Source organism: Giraffa tippelskirchi, chromosome 4 (genome assembly GCF_054371585.1).
Source record: "Giraffa tippelskirchi isolate mGirTip1 chromosome 4, T2T-mGirTip1v1.2.pri, whole genome shotgun sequence".
NCBI lineage: Eukaryota > Metazoa > Chordata > Mammalia > Artiodactyla > Giraffidae > Giraffa > Giraffa tippelskirchi.
Window position 1 is genome coordinate 155,466,688 of NC_137278.1, and position 17,684 is coordinate 155,484,371.

At 58.0% G+C, this 17,684-nt stretch overlaps 2 protein-coding genes across 2 annotated transcripts; both read right to left on the reverse strand.

Moving 5' to 3' along the window:
• Positions 1-78: 78 nt before the first annotated feature.
• Positions 79-5,182, reverse strand: SHMT2 (serine hydroxymethyltransferase 2). Its single transcript, XM_081594396.1, has 12 exons — positions 5,079-5,182; positions 3,898-4,095; positions 3,151-3,230; positions 2,772-2,972; positions 2,403-2,484; positions 2,194-2,316; positions 1,920-2,059; positions 1,426-1,591; positions 1,128-1,227; positions 877-1,032; positions 691-798; positions 79-569 (listed from the first exon to the last, which is right to left on the reverse strand). Exons 1-12 carry the CDS (start codon positions 5,109-5,111, stop codon positions 442-444), a joined length of 1,515 nt encoding a protein of 504 aa, XP_081450522.1. The 5' UTR covers positions 5,112-5,182; the 3' UTR covers positions 79-441.
• A 2,851-nt stretch (positions 5,183-8,033) lies between these two features.
• On the reverse strand, positions 8,034-17,663 carry NXPH4 (neurexophilin 4). Its single transcript, XM_081594399.1, has 2 exons — positions 17,465-17,663; positions 8,034-9,595 (listed from the first exon to the last, which is right to left on the reverse strand). Exons 1-2 carry the CDS (start codon positions 17,519-17,521, stop codon positions 8,732-8,734), a joined length of 921 nt encoding a protein of 306 aa, XP_081450525.1. The 5' UTR covers positions 17,522-17,663; the 3' UTR covers positions 8,034-8,731.
• Positions 17,664-17,684: the final 21 nt, after the last annotated feature.

Sequence of the window (17,684 nt, forward strand, 5' to 3'; positions counted from 1 at the left end):
AACACGTTGAGGGAGACGAATCACCACCTGGCCCAGGGGACCCCCAGGAGACCCCTCCTCCAGTAACAGAAGCTCAGGGCAGATCAGTATTTTATTAGATAAAAAACAGAAAGGAGGGTGCCTACCCACCCCTTCCTCTGGCTCAGGAGAGGAACTCCCCCCTCCCCAAGAAAGGGCAGGGGGTCTATAATACTGAGATAATGGGAGAGGTTAGGGCAGAAAGCTCCAAGCCTTCTCCTTCTAAGTCTTATTACAAGAAGAAACCTTCTCAGCTCCACATTCTGAGAAGGGGAACTATACATGGCTCTTGCCCTAAGTGGGGGGCCCTTCCCTTCTCCAGCAGAAAACTGGAAGAGGAGCAGTTACCACCCCCTCCCCAGCTTGTCCAGGAAGAAGAAGAGGGAGAAATGTCAGTCCGTGGACTTCATTTCTTAGGTGCCTTCAGTGATCATCAAAACCAGGCATGGGGAAGGCCCTGGCGAACTGCTCCACCCGTTGCCTAAGGTCAGCCAGCTGATGACTTGTTTCTGGGTCTTTGAGCAGGAAAGATTTGAAATCCTGGAGTTTGGCTAGACATGAGTGAGGGAAAAAAGTGGTCAGAGCTTAGGGGAAGGCAGTGAGATCAGCTGGAAGAGGGGGAGATAGTCAGTGTGAACTAGCTGGGGGGCGGGGGAGGTCTTGTCCACTCACTGGTCTTGCTCTTCACTTCCAAGCCAATGTTGACACCTTCATCTATAAAGCCTACAACTTTCCGGAAGTCATCTTCATGGAACCCTCGAGAAGTCAGGGCTGGTGCCCCTGAGAGGCAGAAAAGGATTAGCACAGCCCCAGGCCACTGGCAGTCATCCCCCAGCCCCACCAGAACCCAGGTCTCACCTAGCCGCAGGCCCCCAGGTGTGATGGCACTTCGATCTCCAGGACAGGTGTTCTTGTTGGCCGTGATGGATACAAGTTCCAACACCCGTTCAGCTCGAGCTCCGTCCAGGCCCTTTGGCCGCAGGTCTACCAGCACTAGATGGTTGTCAGTGCCACCTGAGGTGGGGAGAGTAAGCAGGGAGTGGTGAGTCCTGGGCCTCTGTATGAGGCTACAGGGGCTTGCACCTCCCCCTCCCCACCCCCCAGCTCACCAGACACTAGGGAGTAGCCTCGCTCCAGCAGGGCATCAGCCATAGCCTGAGCATTCTTCAGAATCTGCAGGGAGTACTCCCGGAACACGGGGGTGCAGGCCTGGAGAAGAGGCAGCAGCACTGTCGCCTTAAGCCCGGCGCCTCCTGCCCCACCACCCCCAGCATACTTGGGACCCCATCCCCACGCCCTCCCAGCCTGACACTTCCCTTCCATCAGCTCCAGTTTCAGCTAGCAAGGTGCAGGGTCTGAGCCTCCGGGACCTGCCCCCACCCACCCCACAAGAGTAGGCTCCCCAACCTGCTTTAGGGCCACAGCCACTGCAGCAATGGCATGGTTGTGGGGGCCCCCCTGCAGGGATGGGAACACAGCAAAGTTGATTCGGTCCTCAAATGTGTAAGGGATCTCTCGGCCAGTTTTGGGGTCCACAGCCCGCACCCCCTTCCGGTAGAAGATGAGTCCTGACCTGTGTGGGAGGTAGGTGGTCAGAATCTAAGCTGACAAGAAAGAGCATGGGGGTGAGGAGAGCAGAGGAGACTGGCTGGCCTGGCCCCTACCAGCTCTCAGAGTCCAGCCCAGTGGTGTTCTGTGTGCTGGACTCCAGGGCTTGAGGGTAGCAGACCTCACCTCCGCCCCCAAACCCCCTGCTGGGGAACTGCCACCAGGGGCAAGAAAAGGGGAAGTATCCTAGACAGGGCTTCTGGTGGGAACAAACTCACATCCAAACCCAACCATGCCCCGGGGTGGGGCATGAAGACAGGGAGAGGCAAGGCCTGACCTCAGGGAAGCCTGACCTGGCCCCTCGAAGGGTCTTGTGAGTGGTCGTGGTGACAACATCCGCGTGCTTGAAGGGTGAGGGGATCACCTTGGCAGCCACTAGACCACTGATGTGGGCCATGTCTGCCAAGAGGTGTGCCTTCACCTCGTCACACACCTAGGCGAGTACAGAGGACAGAGATAGGCCTCAGCCTCGGGAGGGCCCAGACAGGCCTGCCCAAGGCTTGCCCCTCCTCCCAAGTCTCCTCACTACCCCTTGGGGAGGGGCAGAGATTCCAGCCCATCACTAACTTCTCTCATGCGGGCGTAGTCAATGAGGCGAGCATAGGCACTGGTACCAGCTATGATGAGTCGTGGTCTGAAGAGCTGAGCAGTGAGTGCCAGCTGGTCATAGTCAATGAGGCCGGTTTGGGGCTAGACAGACAGACAAAAAGCTAAAGCTCTAAGAAGGAAGCGGAGCAGCTCCTCACAGCTCCCTCCTCACACCCCAGAGCACTCACGTTCAGCTTATAAGGCATAGACTCGAAGAAGATGGATGTAGCTGAGACCCGCTTGACATCAGACATGTAGCCGTGGGTGAGACTGGGAGGAGAGGAGAGGAAGGAGGCAGGTTCAGGGTACAAGAACTCTCCAACTTAGCCACTGGCTTCCTGCCCTGCTCCAAAGGCCGGGGTCTCTGGAACACTGCTCCTAGCAAGTACTACCCCTGTGGCTCTGAGCAACACTTATGGGGTCTTATCTTCCTCAACCACTCCTGGACTGGGAGAGCCCTGTTCCATCTGCATGGAACACGGTAGGTGTTCAATAAATTACTCTTCTCCCACGCCCATACTGCCCACAAGCCCACCCGCCACCCCACCCACACTCACTGGCCCCCATCGGGCAGGTCCAGCCCCATGATTCGGTCATGAGGCTGCAGAAGGGCTGTGTAGGCAGCCAGATTGGCTGGGGATCCGGAGTAGGGTTGGACATTGACTCCCCACTGAGCAGGATCCAGATCAAAGGCCTCCAAGGCCCGGCGCTGACACAGCAGCTCGATTTCATCCACTACCTCTGCTCCCCCGTAGTATCTGCAAAGGGAGGGGAGCAGATCAGGGCACAGAGAAAGGGTGCCACCATCCCCTGGACCAGCAGCAAAGGACTGGGAAGACCATCCTCTAGACACACTGGCAGGGTACAGGCAGGTGTCCCCCACTGGGAGCACCATCCCTGAGGCTGTCCTCCAGCCTTGCGGTGCCTAGCCCTCACCTCTTGCCAGGATAACCCTCCGAGTACTTGTTGTTCAGACAGGACCCCAGGGCCTCCAGCGCAGCTCGGCTGCAGAAGTTCTGGGGTGGGGGAGGGGGCAGTGTCAGAAGGTACCGAGCCCCGTTCCCTGGACCCCACAGCCCCCTCCAGCCAGAGCCCCAGGCTGCAGGGAGGAGCCGGGTTCTATAAAAAGCTCTGTTCATTTAGGATTCCTTGCCAGGTCAGGGACAGGGCCAGAGCATCCTCCTCAGAAACCCAGCTGCTAGGACTTCCCTGGTGGTCCAGTGGCTGGGACTCTGGGCTCTCAATGCAGGGGCCAAGGTTCAATCCCTGGTTGGGGAACTGGATCCCACGTGCCGCAGGGAAGATCCTGCATGCTGCAACTAAGACCCAGCACAGCCAAATAAATAAATATTTAAAAAAAATAAACCCAGCTGCTGTGATAGGTGTCTCCAGCAAGGCCGCCTGTCCATGTGAGCCTGTGCATCCAGGCTTTTGTTTCCTCCTAGGATGGAAGAGGGACCAGACTAAACTACAGGAGCTCCAGGAGGCTCTGGCAGGCTTCCTAATGCCCCTGCCCATAGCCCAGACTGGCCCTGCCTTTGCTTCAGATATCAGCAGAAGAGACGGAGATGAGGCCCAGCAGGAAGGCCCTGAGTTTGAAAGGGAGATCTGGAGAAACAGCAGGAAGATGATCTGTTACTTCCAGCTGTGGCCTAAGCCCTGGCCCCTCTCCCCAGGCCCCACCTCTGAAGCAATGAGCTCCAGGCCACGACACTGCCTGTCCTTCTCTCTCCGCAGCAGCTCCCACATCTCAGGGTCACTGTCTGATAGACTCTCCTGGCCTGACCAGCCCTTGCTTGCTTCTCGGGTCTGAGTCTGGGCCGCCTCACTGTGCTGGCACCGTACGGCCATCCCAAACAGCTGACCACATCTCCGCAGAGGCTAGGGAAAGAAAAGCTCGGGTCAAAGAAAAAGTGTCCAGACAAAACAGTCAACAGTCCTCAGTTATGCTTATCAGGTCCTCACGCTCCATACCCAGCAGTCAGTTGTAAAGTCTGTCTGTTCAGTTCTCATTAACCCCACCTCCACCTTCAAAAACCAGGTCTAGCGCCAAGGCTGAGATCAATATCCAGGGGGCGGTTCTGATTTGATCCAGTCAGCTCACCTCAGAATCTCCCTCCACCTCTGCCCTAAAGACACTCTGCAAAGCCTCAGGGCAAAGTTTGTCCTCTAGAAGCCTGTGTCTCTGCAACTCCGGAAAGTCCCCACCCACAGAAACACATGGTTTTCCTGCAGAGCCTTCACAAAGTGATACCCTAGTCGGGTGGCATGGTGGCAACCAAGCTGGCAAGGATTAGGGCAATAAGCTGTACAGGTGGTTTCCAGAGCAATGGAGGTGGGAACATAGTAGACCTTTAGGAGCCTCTGGGGAAGAGGGCCAAAACCTGTACCTTGTCCTTTGTGCTCCCCACTCTTTGCACCTCTTTCTAGCCCAAATCTGCTGAACCCCTGATGCAAGCAGGGGTGACCAGTTGCATCATTTGCATGGCTCAGATCTGGCAAGAAAGACTCAGCTCGCAGCTCCAGGCCAAGAACCGTGCTGGCTGGCCAGCACAGGGTCCACGGGGCATTCAGTATGGTTCTCTTCCCTAATGCCACGTCAAACGGGCAGTCACAAGGCCTTGGGGCATCTGGTTCCCGGAATGAGAAGGGGCCCCAATCACCCTGCGTGCACCGAGGGTCTCAGGGATCCCCTAGTTGCACATCCGCACTCCCCTCCGCTCTCCCCTCCCCGAGGTCCCTGACCACGTGCGTTTAAAAGCCCAGAGAAGCCCAAGTTTGTGAATCGTTAGAATAAGACTAACTGGGATAGGTTGGGAACTTACTTTCTACGGGTCACCCACTCTCTGGAGCCCCATCCTTACCCGAGTCGACCAAATAAAAGAGAAGGACAACATCGCAACAAGAGATTGAAAGTCGCACGAGGTCCAAGTACCAACCCCGACCGCGGAAAACAAGGTCGAAAGGCGGGCGCAGGCGCGATCGGAGGGCGCAGGCGCGAAAAGAGCTACCGGGAAGCCACGGGCTTAGGGCGGGATCTACGCATGCGTAAGGTGGGCCCTTTAGGGTCTTTCGGGAATTGTAGTTTTTCTCTCTTCGGTTTCGTTTGCCAACTGGAGAAGCTCTTGCCTGAAAGATGATAGATCCACTGCCGTCCTGTCTCCTTACTGTCCTGAAGCTCTTCACCGACTGTTTTGGGTTTTTTTTTGTCTGTTCAGACAACAGCAATTTATTGGGTATCTACAGAGTGAATGTGTTGTGCTTAGTCGCCCAGTCGTATCCGACTCTTTGCGACCCCTTGAACTGCAGCCCACCAGGCTCCTCTGTCTATGGGAATTCTCCAGGCAAGCATACTGGAATGGGTTGCCATGCCCTCCTCCAGGGGATTTTCCCAACCCAGGGATCGAACCCAGGTCTCCCAAACTGCAGGTGGATTCTTTACCGTCTGAGCCACCAGGGAATCCCAAGAACAGGGTAGCCTGTCCCTTCGCCAGGAGATCTTCCTGACCCAGGATTCGAACTGGGGTCTCCTGCATTGCAAGCAGATTCTTTACCAGCTGAGCTACCAGGGAAACCGGTATTATTAGGCTGACTGGGAAATACAAAGACTCCTGTACAAGCTGGAGAGCCCCCTGGAAAGCACCCTGGATTGAAAGGGTGAGAGACCCGAGTTCAAGTTCCCACTCTGGGACTAACTAACGAATTAGCTGATTTGAGCCTCAGTTTCCCCATTTACAAATCAATGATAAAATAACATGTGGTGGGGATTTAATGAGACTGTATGTAAACATGCTGTTGGATGGATCACCCCCTCACCTCATCCTCACAAACCTGCCTCCTCCGTGGCCATCTCCTCCTTCTCTGGGACATGTGGGAGCTGACTGAGGTGCCCCCTCCTCACTGCACCTGTTGAATTTTGTTACCAATTCAGTCTTGATGCTCCAGCAATCAGTGAGCTCTCTTTGTACCCTGGGGCTATAGATTCTTGGAGTTGGAAGGGATTTCCTTACAGCCTGACTTCATCTGGACTTGTCTTTTAGGGGAGGGACTCACTGATCCCTCCAGGAGTAGGTTCTCAAACCTGGGTATCAGAATTGGCTGTGTGATATAAATATATGAGTGTTGAGAGTTTCCTCAGAGGTTCTAAGTCTTAAAGAGTGGATCTTAAAGAGTGGGCCCACTCACACTGACACACAACAAAACCTCTCCTTAGTGATTCTATAAGCAGTGATTTTGAGAACCACTGCCTTACATAGCAAAATTACACATTCATTCAATCATTCATTCATTCGGCAAACACATTGAACTCCTTCACCATGCCAGGCATGCCTTAGCCCTGGAGATATCAGAATAGATCACTGACTACCAGGACATCAAGAGGTGAACAAGTGCAATTACAGGCAGGGGCATCTCACTCTGCTCCCAGGTGTCCAGACATCCTAAGAACAAAGAAAGGAGAAGGAGGAGAGAATGGTGGTGGAGGCAAGTTTGTGAGTCAGAGGGGGAGGACAGTCCATCACAAAGCCTGTTCACTTGCAAAGTCTCTTTTAGTGTCCACAACTATTTTATTATTGCATCACAAGTGAGGAAACTGAGGCCCAGATGAGCTAACTTGCTAATTCCAGTTATTCCCACTTGGTTCTCATTTCAGACCTGAGAAGTCCCCCCTTAGTTAGCTCTAATCTCCTTCCCTCCCACTCTAGCCTCAGGTGCTTTCAGCTTTTTCCAATAATAGGCTTGGTGTCGGGAGTCAGCCTGGATCCTGTCCTTCTTACAATCTCTGACCCAGAACCACTTCCCACCTCCCTCTTTCTTTCAGTTCGTTCATCCATCCATCCATCACGTATTTATTTTCCCCTTACTGACTTCCCACTCCTCGAGTGAGACTCAGGGTGTCTGGGTGAGACTCACCTCTGACTCAGTTTCCCGGTGCAGCCAGCGGGCAATCCTCCGGAGAACACCGCTGCCTCCCAGTTTTACCTTGACCCAGGACTCAAAGCGAAGGAAGGCTTCAGAGGAGGTGTCGTTCTGTGCCTCAGCTTGTCTGTACCTCCTCCCTAGCCTCGTCGACAGGGGTCCCCGAGGGGAGGGGGGCGGCTGAGCTTGAGAACTGCTAATGAAGCCGCAGCCAATTAAAGCCCGGGCCAGGGTTGGGGGCGGATAAAATTAGCAGCTGCGTCTGCAGGGGTGGGAGGGTGGACAGCTGGCTGAAGGGGCCCTTGTTTGCGTTTGCAGACGGCAAGCGGGAGCGGCGTTGCCCAGTTCTCCAAACTCGCAGTCGTCCCTTCCCCCACCCCTCGTCTCAGGCCTCTCTCCCTCCCTCCCCCAACCGTCTGCAAACTCAGCGCCCACGAAATTAGGAAGGAAAAGGAAGATCGATGACTCCAGATGCCGCAAACTCTGTCCCCCGCCCCCCCCCCCACCTGCCGCCTCCCGCCAGCCCGCGGAGCTTAGCAGGTTGTCAGTGCTCCGCCTACACTGTCCTTCCATCTCCATCCCATTCAGGGCCTTATACCTCCTCCCCCAGAGAGCCCGCTGGTGGTCCCTTCTCAGGTCTAATCCCCGTCCTATTTTCGGCAGCTTCACCCCGCCCACCTCTGGGAGGAAAATTCCCATCTCCTGAAGGGCTCAGCCCCAAGGGTCGTCCTCCTCGTCTGAATCTGATCTCGTCTTAGATGACCTCCAAGGTGCCAGCTCCGTCAATATTTGCCTCCGTTTCCCCATGAGCCGCCGAGGGAGGAGGCCCTGGCCAGGTCTCTGCCAGACAGAAACGCACACCACCACCACCCCCTTGCCTAAAGGTCTCACACAGACGCGTATTGGATTTCACTTTATTTTGTTCCCTTTCCCGTCTGTTTTGGCGTAGGAAAAAAAAAAAAAATCACCGAGAGGAAGCAGCCAGAAGGTGGAGCAAGGCTGGCAGGGACTGGAGGGAGGTGGGCAGAGGGCAGGCGAGTGGATCGCCTATGCACAGGAGTGTTGCTTCCCCTACCCTAATTATTGGGGCTCCGGGGAAATGGGGACAGGCATACGACAGGCAGAGGGATTGGGAATAGACCACGGTGTATAGGCCTTTATGGTCTTTAAGTGGGTATAGGGGGGAAGACAAGCGCCTGGGAGTAAGAAAGGGGTGGGATGAGGGTGCCAGGCAAGGCGTTATTAAAGCTGCGGGCAAAGGGAGTATCCAGCCCAGCGCCAGGCGCAGGCGTGAAGAGGACTCAATGGGGACGCAGGGGACGCAGGGACCGCCTCCAAGCCCCGCCGATTCTGGGGCTGCCTTCTGGGCCCTCCACTAGAAGCTTAGCCAATGGGGGGTTACCCCCAGCCTCGTGGGCACTCCCCATAATGAAAAGGGGATCCACACCGGCTGACAGCCTCGGAAGGGCTGTTCCTCTCCACCCTCAGAGTGGAAGGGGTGGACGCGGCCACAGGAGCTGCGGGGTAGGGGCAGGGGTTCCACTTCAGGGAGTCTGGGATTTCGCGGGAAGCTCAGGGCCCCGGGCGAGGGCGGGGTGGGCTATCCAAAATAGGGGTGCTCGCTCTGGAAGTTATAGTCTGGGCACACCTTCTGCACCAGTTTGTAGTCAAAGCTGAGGAAGGAGACGAAAATGCAGATGACTTTGAAGGGCTTGGCACACAGCCAGGCGGCCTGGCTCTGCGTGTGCTCGGTGAAACACACCTGCGACGGGTCGTACAGGCACGGCCGGTGCTTGCGCGCGCGGTTTGTCTTCTCGTACTCCACGTGGCAATTGAAAGCGCGTGACTCTTTGGCCCCAGGCACTCCCAGCGCGCCCCCGAGCGGACCCGCCAGCGCACCGCCGAGGGTGCCCCCGAGCCCAGGCCCCGCCGCCGCTATTCCCAGCGGGGGCCCCAGCCCAGGGAGCACCCCCTCCAGGGCCAGCGTAGACTGCAGCGGGTGGGGGGAGGGCCCCGGCAGCCAGACGCCCCCAAACTCGACACGCTTGGAGGGCGGCACGATACTGACGCTGAGGTTGCCCAGGCTGGACGAGTTGTGGCGGAAGTAGACGCTGAAGGTACCGTTCACATGGTCCACGATCTTACCCGTCACCAGCAGCGAGAACTTGAGAGTGTGCACACGGAAGTAAAAGTCCCCCCAGCCAAAGATCTTTTTGGCGCGGGCCGCTTTGATGGACGGCTTTCTCTTCGTGCGCTGCGCTGGCGCTCCCGCCGCCCCAGCCCGGGCCAGTGTCCCTGTGTGGTTAGCCGGCCAGGCCCAGCTCCAGGCACGCGCGGTGCCCAGGCCGTCGGAGGACTTTGGCGCTGCCGGGAGCTGATGGCCAGGGGCGCCACCTCCGGCCGTGGCGGGACGCAGCTCCAGGTACTGCGGCCTCCTGGACTCCGGTATCTGGGCACTGACGGCCTGGGGACCAAGAAGGAGGAAAAGAGAGACGCTGGGGTTGTCTGGGGCCACCCGCCAGGGCCACGCCGGTCCCTGTCCACAGCCGCTTGGAGAACAAACGGAATCGGGCTGCCACAGCAGTGGCTCAGGGAGTGCCCGTTGGAATGGGCCCGCGGCTCTTTCAAGGCGTGTGGTCTCGGCCTCAGTTTCTACATCTGTGAAATGACACTAGAATCCTTGTCTTCTCATAGAACTCTGACGAGGGCTGAGAAAACCAAAAGAGCCAAAGCAGTGTGGGTTTGAAAGGGACTGGCGCTATGAACTCTGGCTTGATTGGGAGTAATGGACCATGGAGAAGCTGGACTCAGGCAAGGGAGGCCACGACCACTGTCAGTGCCCAGCATCAGGAAAGAGTGAGACCTCCCAGCACACCTTTGCCAAGACTGGACCCCCCACCCAGGCCTCAGCCTCTACTCCCTTGAGGGGTGGAGCATGGGAGACCAATGGAGCTGAAGAGAGCAGTGGACACTCTGCATGCTTGCTGTGGGCTGAGGCTTGGGGGCTACTAGTGGGCACCCCTCTCCACCTCCAGCGCTCCTGCTGTTGGGGAGGCCGCCTGGTGGTCCTCCCCTGGGCTAGGAGGGGTACGGAGGAAGACTGCCCTGCTTGCCCCCCACCCATCTCCGTGTCTCAGGTGGCAGACGATCTGGGAGACAGCGCAGGGCGCGCAGGGCGAGTACAAGATGGATCGAGAGGCGGGAGCAGTGGGGCCAGGCCCGGGGCCATCAATTATCTGGGGCGGGGTGGGGGGGTGGCTGCGAGTGAAGGAGACGTGAGAGAGCAGAGAGGAAGAAATATGGAGATGCTGCTCCAGCGAGGGGAGTGGAAAGGAGAGGAGCTGTGTGTGTCAGAGTGTGTCAGTCAGACCGTGCTAGCTGTGGCCATTCAGTGTGGCCCTTACTGCTTGTGGGTTTGGACGCGGAGTACCATGTGTGATTGTATTTCTATTATATTGTATGTATCTGTCTATCTGCCTGGAGTGATGACTGTGTATGTGTGTGTGTGTGTGTGTGTGTGTGTGTGCATGCGCATGCTCAAGTCTCAACCTCTGGTGATGGGTGTGTATGTGTCTGCCTGGGGTGGCTGTGCATGGTGACTGTGTGTGTTTATGCTTATCTGTATGCCCTGTGTAGCAGTCTGAAGAGGCTGTGTTGTGTGTGTCTGCCTGCTTGTGGTGGCTGAATGCCTGTTGTATCAGTCCATGGTGCCTCTGTAGAGGTGTCTGGGTTGTATATGTACCTAGGTTGGTTGTGTCTGTGCGTGTGAATCTGAGTGAGGCTGTTTCAGGTTGTGCTAGTTGCCTTTCTGTGACTGGTGTAGTCGTATGCCTGGGTTGGCTATGTATCTGAGGGTGGCTGTGTGTGATTCACTGAGGGTGTCACTTTTCCTCTGTGATCTCCTCTCATCCTCTGTCCATGTGTCAAGCTCTTTCTCAAGGCTGGGTCAGTATATTCACAATGATATAACAAGTGTGGTCTCATTGTGTTCCCCTGGGGGAGGGGTGCATACATGTCAGTTGTATATGAATGTTCCTGAGGGGTGGGGGGATCCCCACACTGGCGTACAGGATGAGCTTTGAGTAGGTAAAGAGGCCGGGCAGCATGGGTGTCCCCCTCTGTTTGCATATACCATGTGTCCACACCATGTGTCCACAGGGGACAGGAACAGCAGAGTCAAGCTGCTAGGCTAGAATCTCCACCGCCTGGTCCCATTCCCGCAGCTCTGCGATCCTGGGTTATTAATGCCGCCGCCACCCGCTCGTCATACATATTTATCGCCCCCCTCATTCCTCCTCCCAACCATCTCTCCTCCCAGCTCAGGTGTGGGGGGCGGGGGCGGTAAGAGAGACTGACTCAGACTGACAAGCTTGAGCTGGCAGCTAACACCCAGAGGGTGGGCCTGAGAGAGAATGGGGGGAAGGGGTCCTGGGCCGCAGAGGAGGGGACAAGGGCCTTCTAGCAGGAAGGACCAAGACTCCAAGAGGTGGGCTTAGAGAGGGCAGGGCCTGAGCCCTGGAGAGATCATTGGAGGCGGGAGTGTATCAAGCTTCCAGGGGAAGTCCAAGAATGGTTGGGAGGAGTCATTTGAACTCTGACACCTAAACTCCTCACCCCTCTGGGCCCAATCACTAGCTCTTTCCAGGGGCATCCAGGAGCCCCTACACCTGCTGTTATGATCCCAAATGCCTCTGAGCCCCACCCCCCCAGCACACCGCAACAGCACCAGACATCCTGCACCCAGTCCAAGACCTGTCCACTGCTTCAGTGTAGCCACTCTTCCCAGGCAGGGGCTGGAGAGGAAAGCAGGTTTGGCTGGGTGGTGAGGGGCGCTAGGTGTCCCCCCACCCTGATTCCAGACAAACTGCTGTCTATGCTTCTCGCTTCTCTGATCCTGGCAAATCCCTGGGCTTTGGGCACCCGCACCCCCCCCACCCGCCTCTGGAGACAGCCAGGATAAAAGGGAAGAGTTGGGGTGAGCGGCCGAAGCGACCTTGGGGGGAGAACCTGAGTTCTCAGGGAGGGGTGAGAGTCTCCGAGCAAACGAGCCGAGAAATGGGAACATGGAATAAAATAAAATCAAACCCTCCCTCTGGCTTCCTAGCTCTCACGCTCGCTCTCCCTCTCTCGCTCTCGCTCTCCCTCTCACTGTTTTTCCATCTCCCTCTCTCTCTGTCTCTTTTTGTCTCTGTCTCTAATTTTCTTCTGCGATTCTGTTTTTCTGTTTCTGTCTGTCTGTCTAACTGTGGCTCTCTCCCTCTACCCTTCAGGTGGTCTGTCTCCCGCTGTGGGTGGGGGTGGGAGGGAGGGGAAAGCAAGGTGATATGGGAGCCCCTGTTTGCCTAGAATCCCCGGTGCTGTCCCTCCCCCTCTACGATTGACAGTGGGAGCAGGGTGTTGTCCGAGGAGGGGTCCTGGTCGCTTTGGAGCTGGTTTAATTAAGCTAATTGGGCGCAGTGACATTTGCGAAGGGGAGAGGCTAGCCTGGCTGTCGGCTTGGGGGTGCGGAGGTGTGGTGGCAGGAGGGAGTGGGGGGTGAGGGTGGGGGTGCGCTTCACCAGGCGCCTCTGGGCCCTAGCTGGGTGGAAGCCGAGCCAGGAGTGCTTTGCCCCCCAGGCAGCGAGCCCACGCATTGGAGGGGAGTTGAGGATGCCTTTTTCTGCTGAACTCCACTTGGTGGGGGGGGGCGCTCTTTGGGGATGGGACTGCTGGGAATGAGGGGAGGATCAGGCTGTCAGCCCCCCATCCGCATTGCAGGGTGCACCTCCCCCAGGCCTCCAGACTGGTCGGTGGCTTTTCTCCTGCTGTATGGGTCTGGCGGGCAGCTCAGGATTCTGACTGGGGGCGGGGACAGCACCCAGTAGTTGGGGAAGGAAGAGTGCTCCAGGTCTGGGTCAGGGAAGAAGAGGGAAGTGCGTACTGAGGCCTTGCACCTAGCAAGAGGTGGGGGCACCCCACAGCCAGGGTGGGTAAAATAGGCAGGGTCTGGCTGGGATCCAAGGATGGAGGTGGGGGTGAGGACAGAGGTGGGGTGGACAGGACAGGCTGCGATGAGGACTGGGCCAGAGATGGAGGGGGACTGGGACTGAGGCCTGGGCAGGCACAGGTACACGGTGCAGAGATAAGGATGGAACAAGGGTAGGCATGGGAACAGGGATGAAGAGGAGGTCAGAAATGGTGGACAGGCGCTGGGCAGAGACTGGGATGCAGATGGGATAGGGGCCAAGACAGTGAAGATGGGGGCGCAGAACAAGGTGGGAACTAAAATGGGAATGGGGGAGACAGGGATGGTGGATGAGGAATGGGCACTGGGAGGATTGGGAGATGGGGATGGGACCAGATTGGGGGGGGGACAGAAACGGGGGATGGGAAATGGTTACTGGGCAGAAACAGGGATGCTGAAGGAGGCAGAGACCCAAGAGGTGGGGATGGGGAATGTGAATGGGGGCTGGAATGGGAAATGGGAGACAAGGAAGGAGATAAGAGACAGGGATGGGGAGACAGGCTGAGGACAGGTATGGGAGTCAAGCCAGAGAAAAAGGCAGAAGACCGGCAGGATCAGGCCACAGAGGGGGCTCGGCAGGTGAAGATACCTTCTTCCAGACCCTACTATAGCTATAGCGTGAGGGGGCGGGGATGGCTTCTGGGGCGGGCTCTGCCCTTGGGCCGGGGGCCCCCTCCCCCTCAGCCCCGCCTGCCCGCCTGCTCCTGGCCTGCAGCGCAAGGCTCACCGTTATCTGAATTTTGATTTTATTTTATTTTATTTTATTTCCCTGCTTCCTAGAGCTGGCGCAGTCCCCCCGGGAACGACTGCCCCCCGCCCCCCCGCCCCGCGCCTCACTTTATTATTGCAATAAATGTGCCCATAAAGGCGCGGGCTCCGGGGCGCGGTGGGGGGGGGGGTGGGAGCCGCTGAGCTGGGATGTAATTTCCCGAAGCCGGAGCCGGAGGGGGAGTGGGCGGGGTGGAGGTGGAGGAGGGGTAGGCTAGGGAGAGGGGGAGACTCGCCAATTTCCAGCGCTCAAGGCAAGCGCTCCCCGCTCCCCATCCCTGGCCCACAGCTCGTTTCCACCCCAAGCCCTGGGACTCGCCACAGCGCCCAGCCAGCCGGGAGCCCTGGGACTCTTCCCCCACGACAGACCCTGCCCTTTCTCCGTAACCCTGTCCCCCGTCCACGCCCAAGTGGAGTTCTAGGGCTCAGTCCAAAGTTCCACACCTCCTCCACAATGACTTCATCTCTGACCCCGATGATGCCCCCTCCACTCACCGGGTCTCTCTGAACGTTTATCCCGCCTCTCCCCAAGGACAGTTTCTGAACCCAGTGACCCTTCTTTACCTTGTTTCTGTCCCCAAATTACCTCACCTCTTCCCCAGCCACCCAGTCCTGGACCCCCAGCTCCTCCCTACCCCAAACCTAAGACAGTCTACCTTCTTCTTTCCGTCGGGTGCCCCTCCCATATTCCGGGGCTCTGACCCAAGAGAGCTATCAGCGACCCCCCTCGCCTATGCTCCTGGCTCAGCTGCGGCCCCTGATTACCCCCAAATCCCGGCGACAGCTCTGGGCCCTGGCCCAGGCTGCACGTGCCTAAGTGGCCCAGCCAGAGATTAGTTGAGGGGTTAGAGGGGGATATGGAGTCAGGAGGGGGTGGCTAGATGCAGGGCTGGAGCCAGCCAGTGCTGAGAGACTTAGTTCAGCCTAATCCTTCCTTGAGGCAGGCTAGAGCTGGAAGGTCCCACAGGGCCCCGCCCCTGCCCTCCCCCAGCTAATTAGTAATTAGTGATTAGTGATTAGTGACTATTGATCGCCTGCTGCTTCTCCCAGTAGGCGGCTGCTTTGGCAAGGGGTGGCGAAGACAGAGACAGAGAGGGCGAGAAGTCAGAGACCATGTTGGAAAGATCCTGCAGGAGGCCTGGGCCAGAGCCCCAGGGGCAGTGGAAGCCAGGAGTCGCAGGCCCCATAGGAGACCAGGAGCCTGGAGCAAGGAGGGAGGAGGGAGAGGGCGCCTGCAGGAGGGGCCGGTGAGCAAGATGGGAGAAGGCAGGGTGCTTAACATGGGACAGTTAGGGTTTCCCTGCAAACTGTCCCCCACCAGCCTCTTATTCAGTGTCAGCCCAGTGCCAGCCTTGGCACTGAGACAGCCCTGAGTGCACACACACACACACAAGCCACATTCGGATACATGAACACATCTTGAGGCTCACAATCCCATTATTCTTGTTTTTGTCTCTAAGTCATGTCAGACTCTTTGTGACCCCATGGACTATAGCCTGCCAGGCTCCTCTGTCCATGCGATTTCCCAGGCAAGAGTACTGGAGTGGGTTGCCATTTCCTTCTCATACCCACACTCAAATGCACTCAAGATGACAAGAATGCAGACACATGCAAGCCTCAGAGACTCACGTACAGACAACACAGGCACCCCAACACAGAGGTATGCACCAGAGACACACCTCGATACTCCGAGATGTGCATACACATGTGCACACACCATACACCACACATGAGCACACACAGAGAGGTAGTCAGACACACACTGTCCTACACACATCCCCCTTCACAGTTATACACATGCACACATAGTCTGTATGTACATGCAAACACAGATTCTCACATGCATACAAGCCGCACTAAATGGCAGACACCCTCTCCTCCATGGACTCCAACACGTAGGCCCAGAGCAGCAGCTCTCGCGCACTCAGATAGATCCCCACTGCTCACATCCTCACGCTCACTCTCCCTCAAGTCTTCACCAGATGTTTCATTCCCCTTCAGGGGGCAAAGGAAATTAAACCAGATCTGTCCACAGGGGAGTTTACTTAATGGGGAGAGTAGAGAGGAGAGTGGGGAGGAACTAGGAAGGAGGAGCAGGGGAGGACAATCCAGCCCCACTACCTCTCCCCAGGGCCTTCACATCCCAGTGGGTTGTGGGGCAGAGACCCCCTCCCAGAGTGCTCTACGAGGGCAGAGCTAGGCAGCAGGTCCCCAAGAAGCTCCTGCCAGTGGAAGCAGTTTTTGTGGAGGGGGCTCCTTCACCCACCTTCCAGCCCCTCAAGGTCACCAGGCTGGTTTGAGAGAATCACCAGCTTCACTAAGGGCCCCCGCCCTGCTGGAGCTGCAGAAGGTGATCTGAATGAGCAGGTGGGAGGCTAAGTGTGTGTGTGTGTGGTCTACACCCCTTTCAGACTCTGTAGGGGCTGGGGGCTGGGATGCAGGGAGTAGGGCTTTGGGGAGCTACCTGTCTGCCCCCAGACTAGGTAGGTCACACTTAGGGTAGGAAACAGGAAAGTCAGGGGCAGGGGGCTGGTGTAAGAAGATAGGGGTCCAGGGCCTAGGCCCCCATTGTGGGATGCACAGCAGGGCACAGATGGCTGCACTGTGAAGCAGGGACTCACCCCTTCAGAGCCAACACCACACTCCACACCAGCATACACGCACCCTGGACGCCAGCACTAGACAAGCAAGCCTGGCTGCCCGGGACACAGGCACACACACAGGTGCACACGCTGACCCACACACACCACACCAGCACACACGAGCACCCGGTGTACACGAATTGAAGCCTCCAAGTCCGGAGGGACGCAGATCAAGTCTGGGCCCCTTTAGCCTGTCTTTGCCCTGGAGCTTCAGGGAAACAGGCCAGCCTCGGGGAGATGGAGAGAGGAGAGGACGGGAGGAGAGACTCTGTCCAGACAGCCCACACCCCCTACCCGCCGGGCGCGCGCGAGGGGTGTGTCTGTGAGGTTGTGCAGGGGAGACGGTGTCTCCGCGGGAAATGCAATGGGAGATGGTAGCCAAGTTCGGCGGTATCTGTGTGGGTCCGTGTGTGCGCGCGTGTGTTCGGGCCGAGTCTGCTCGGAGCACAGTGCCCACCTGGCATTGTGACAAGAGCAGAGGAGAGAAATGAGAAGGCGGGGGTGGAGGGGTGGAAGGACAGACAGCGAGGAAGGCGAGTGAGGTTGGCGTGGAAAGACGGCAAGGCTGACACCCTGCTGGCTTGTCTGTCTGTCTCGCACTCCCGCTCCGTCTGGCACCCTCGTGGGTCGGGCTTCGTCCCCTCCCCCGCCTCGCCTGGAGCGGGATCCGAGTCGGGTCTCCACCCTGGCACCCCCCATCCCACCCCACCCCACCCGGGACCCTCAGCCAACTTGCGCTGGGAGAGCGCCTATCCTGAACCGGGAGTCTGTCTGTCCGTGTCCCCTCTCCTCCCACCCCGAGCCGGGCAAAGTTGGGACGCTCTGCGCTGTAGACCAGGCGGGCGCACGGAGCCCCTCGCACTCTGGGACCTTGGCGTCCGGGACCCCCGCGCTCGTGCTACCGCCCGGCTACCCTTACCTTCCTCAGGAGCCACGGGCCAAAGAGCAAGAGAAGCCATTCCGGGAGCAACCGCATCTTCCCGGGCGGCCGGGCGGGGCGGGCGCCGGGCCTGGGGACGAGGGGCCCCGGCGGGCGTGCCGCGGGGTGGCTGCCGGAGCGGCGGGAGCGGGCGGCGCGGCCCGCGGACTGAGCGGCGAGAGGCGCGGAGCGCGGCGCTGGGGGCGGGGCGCGGGCGGGG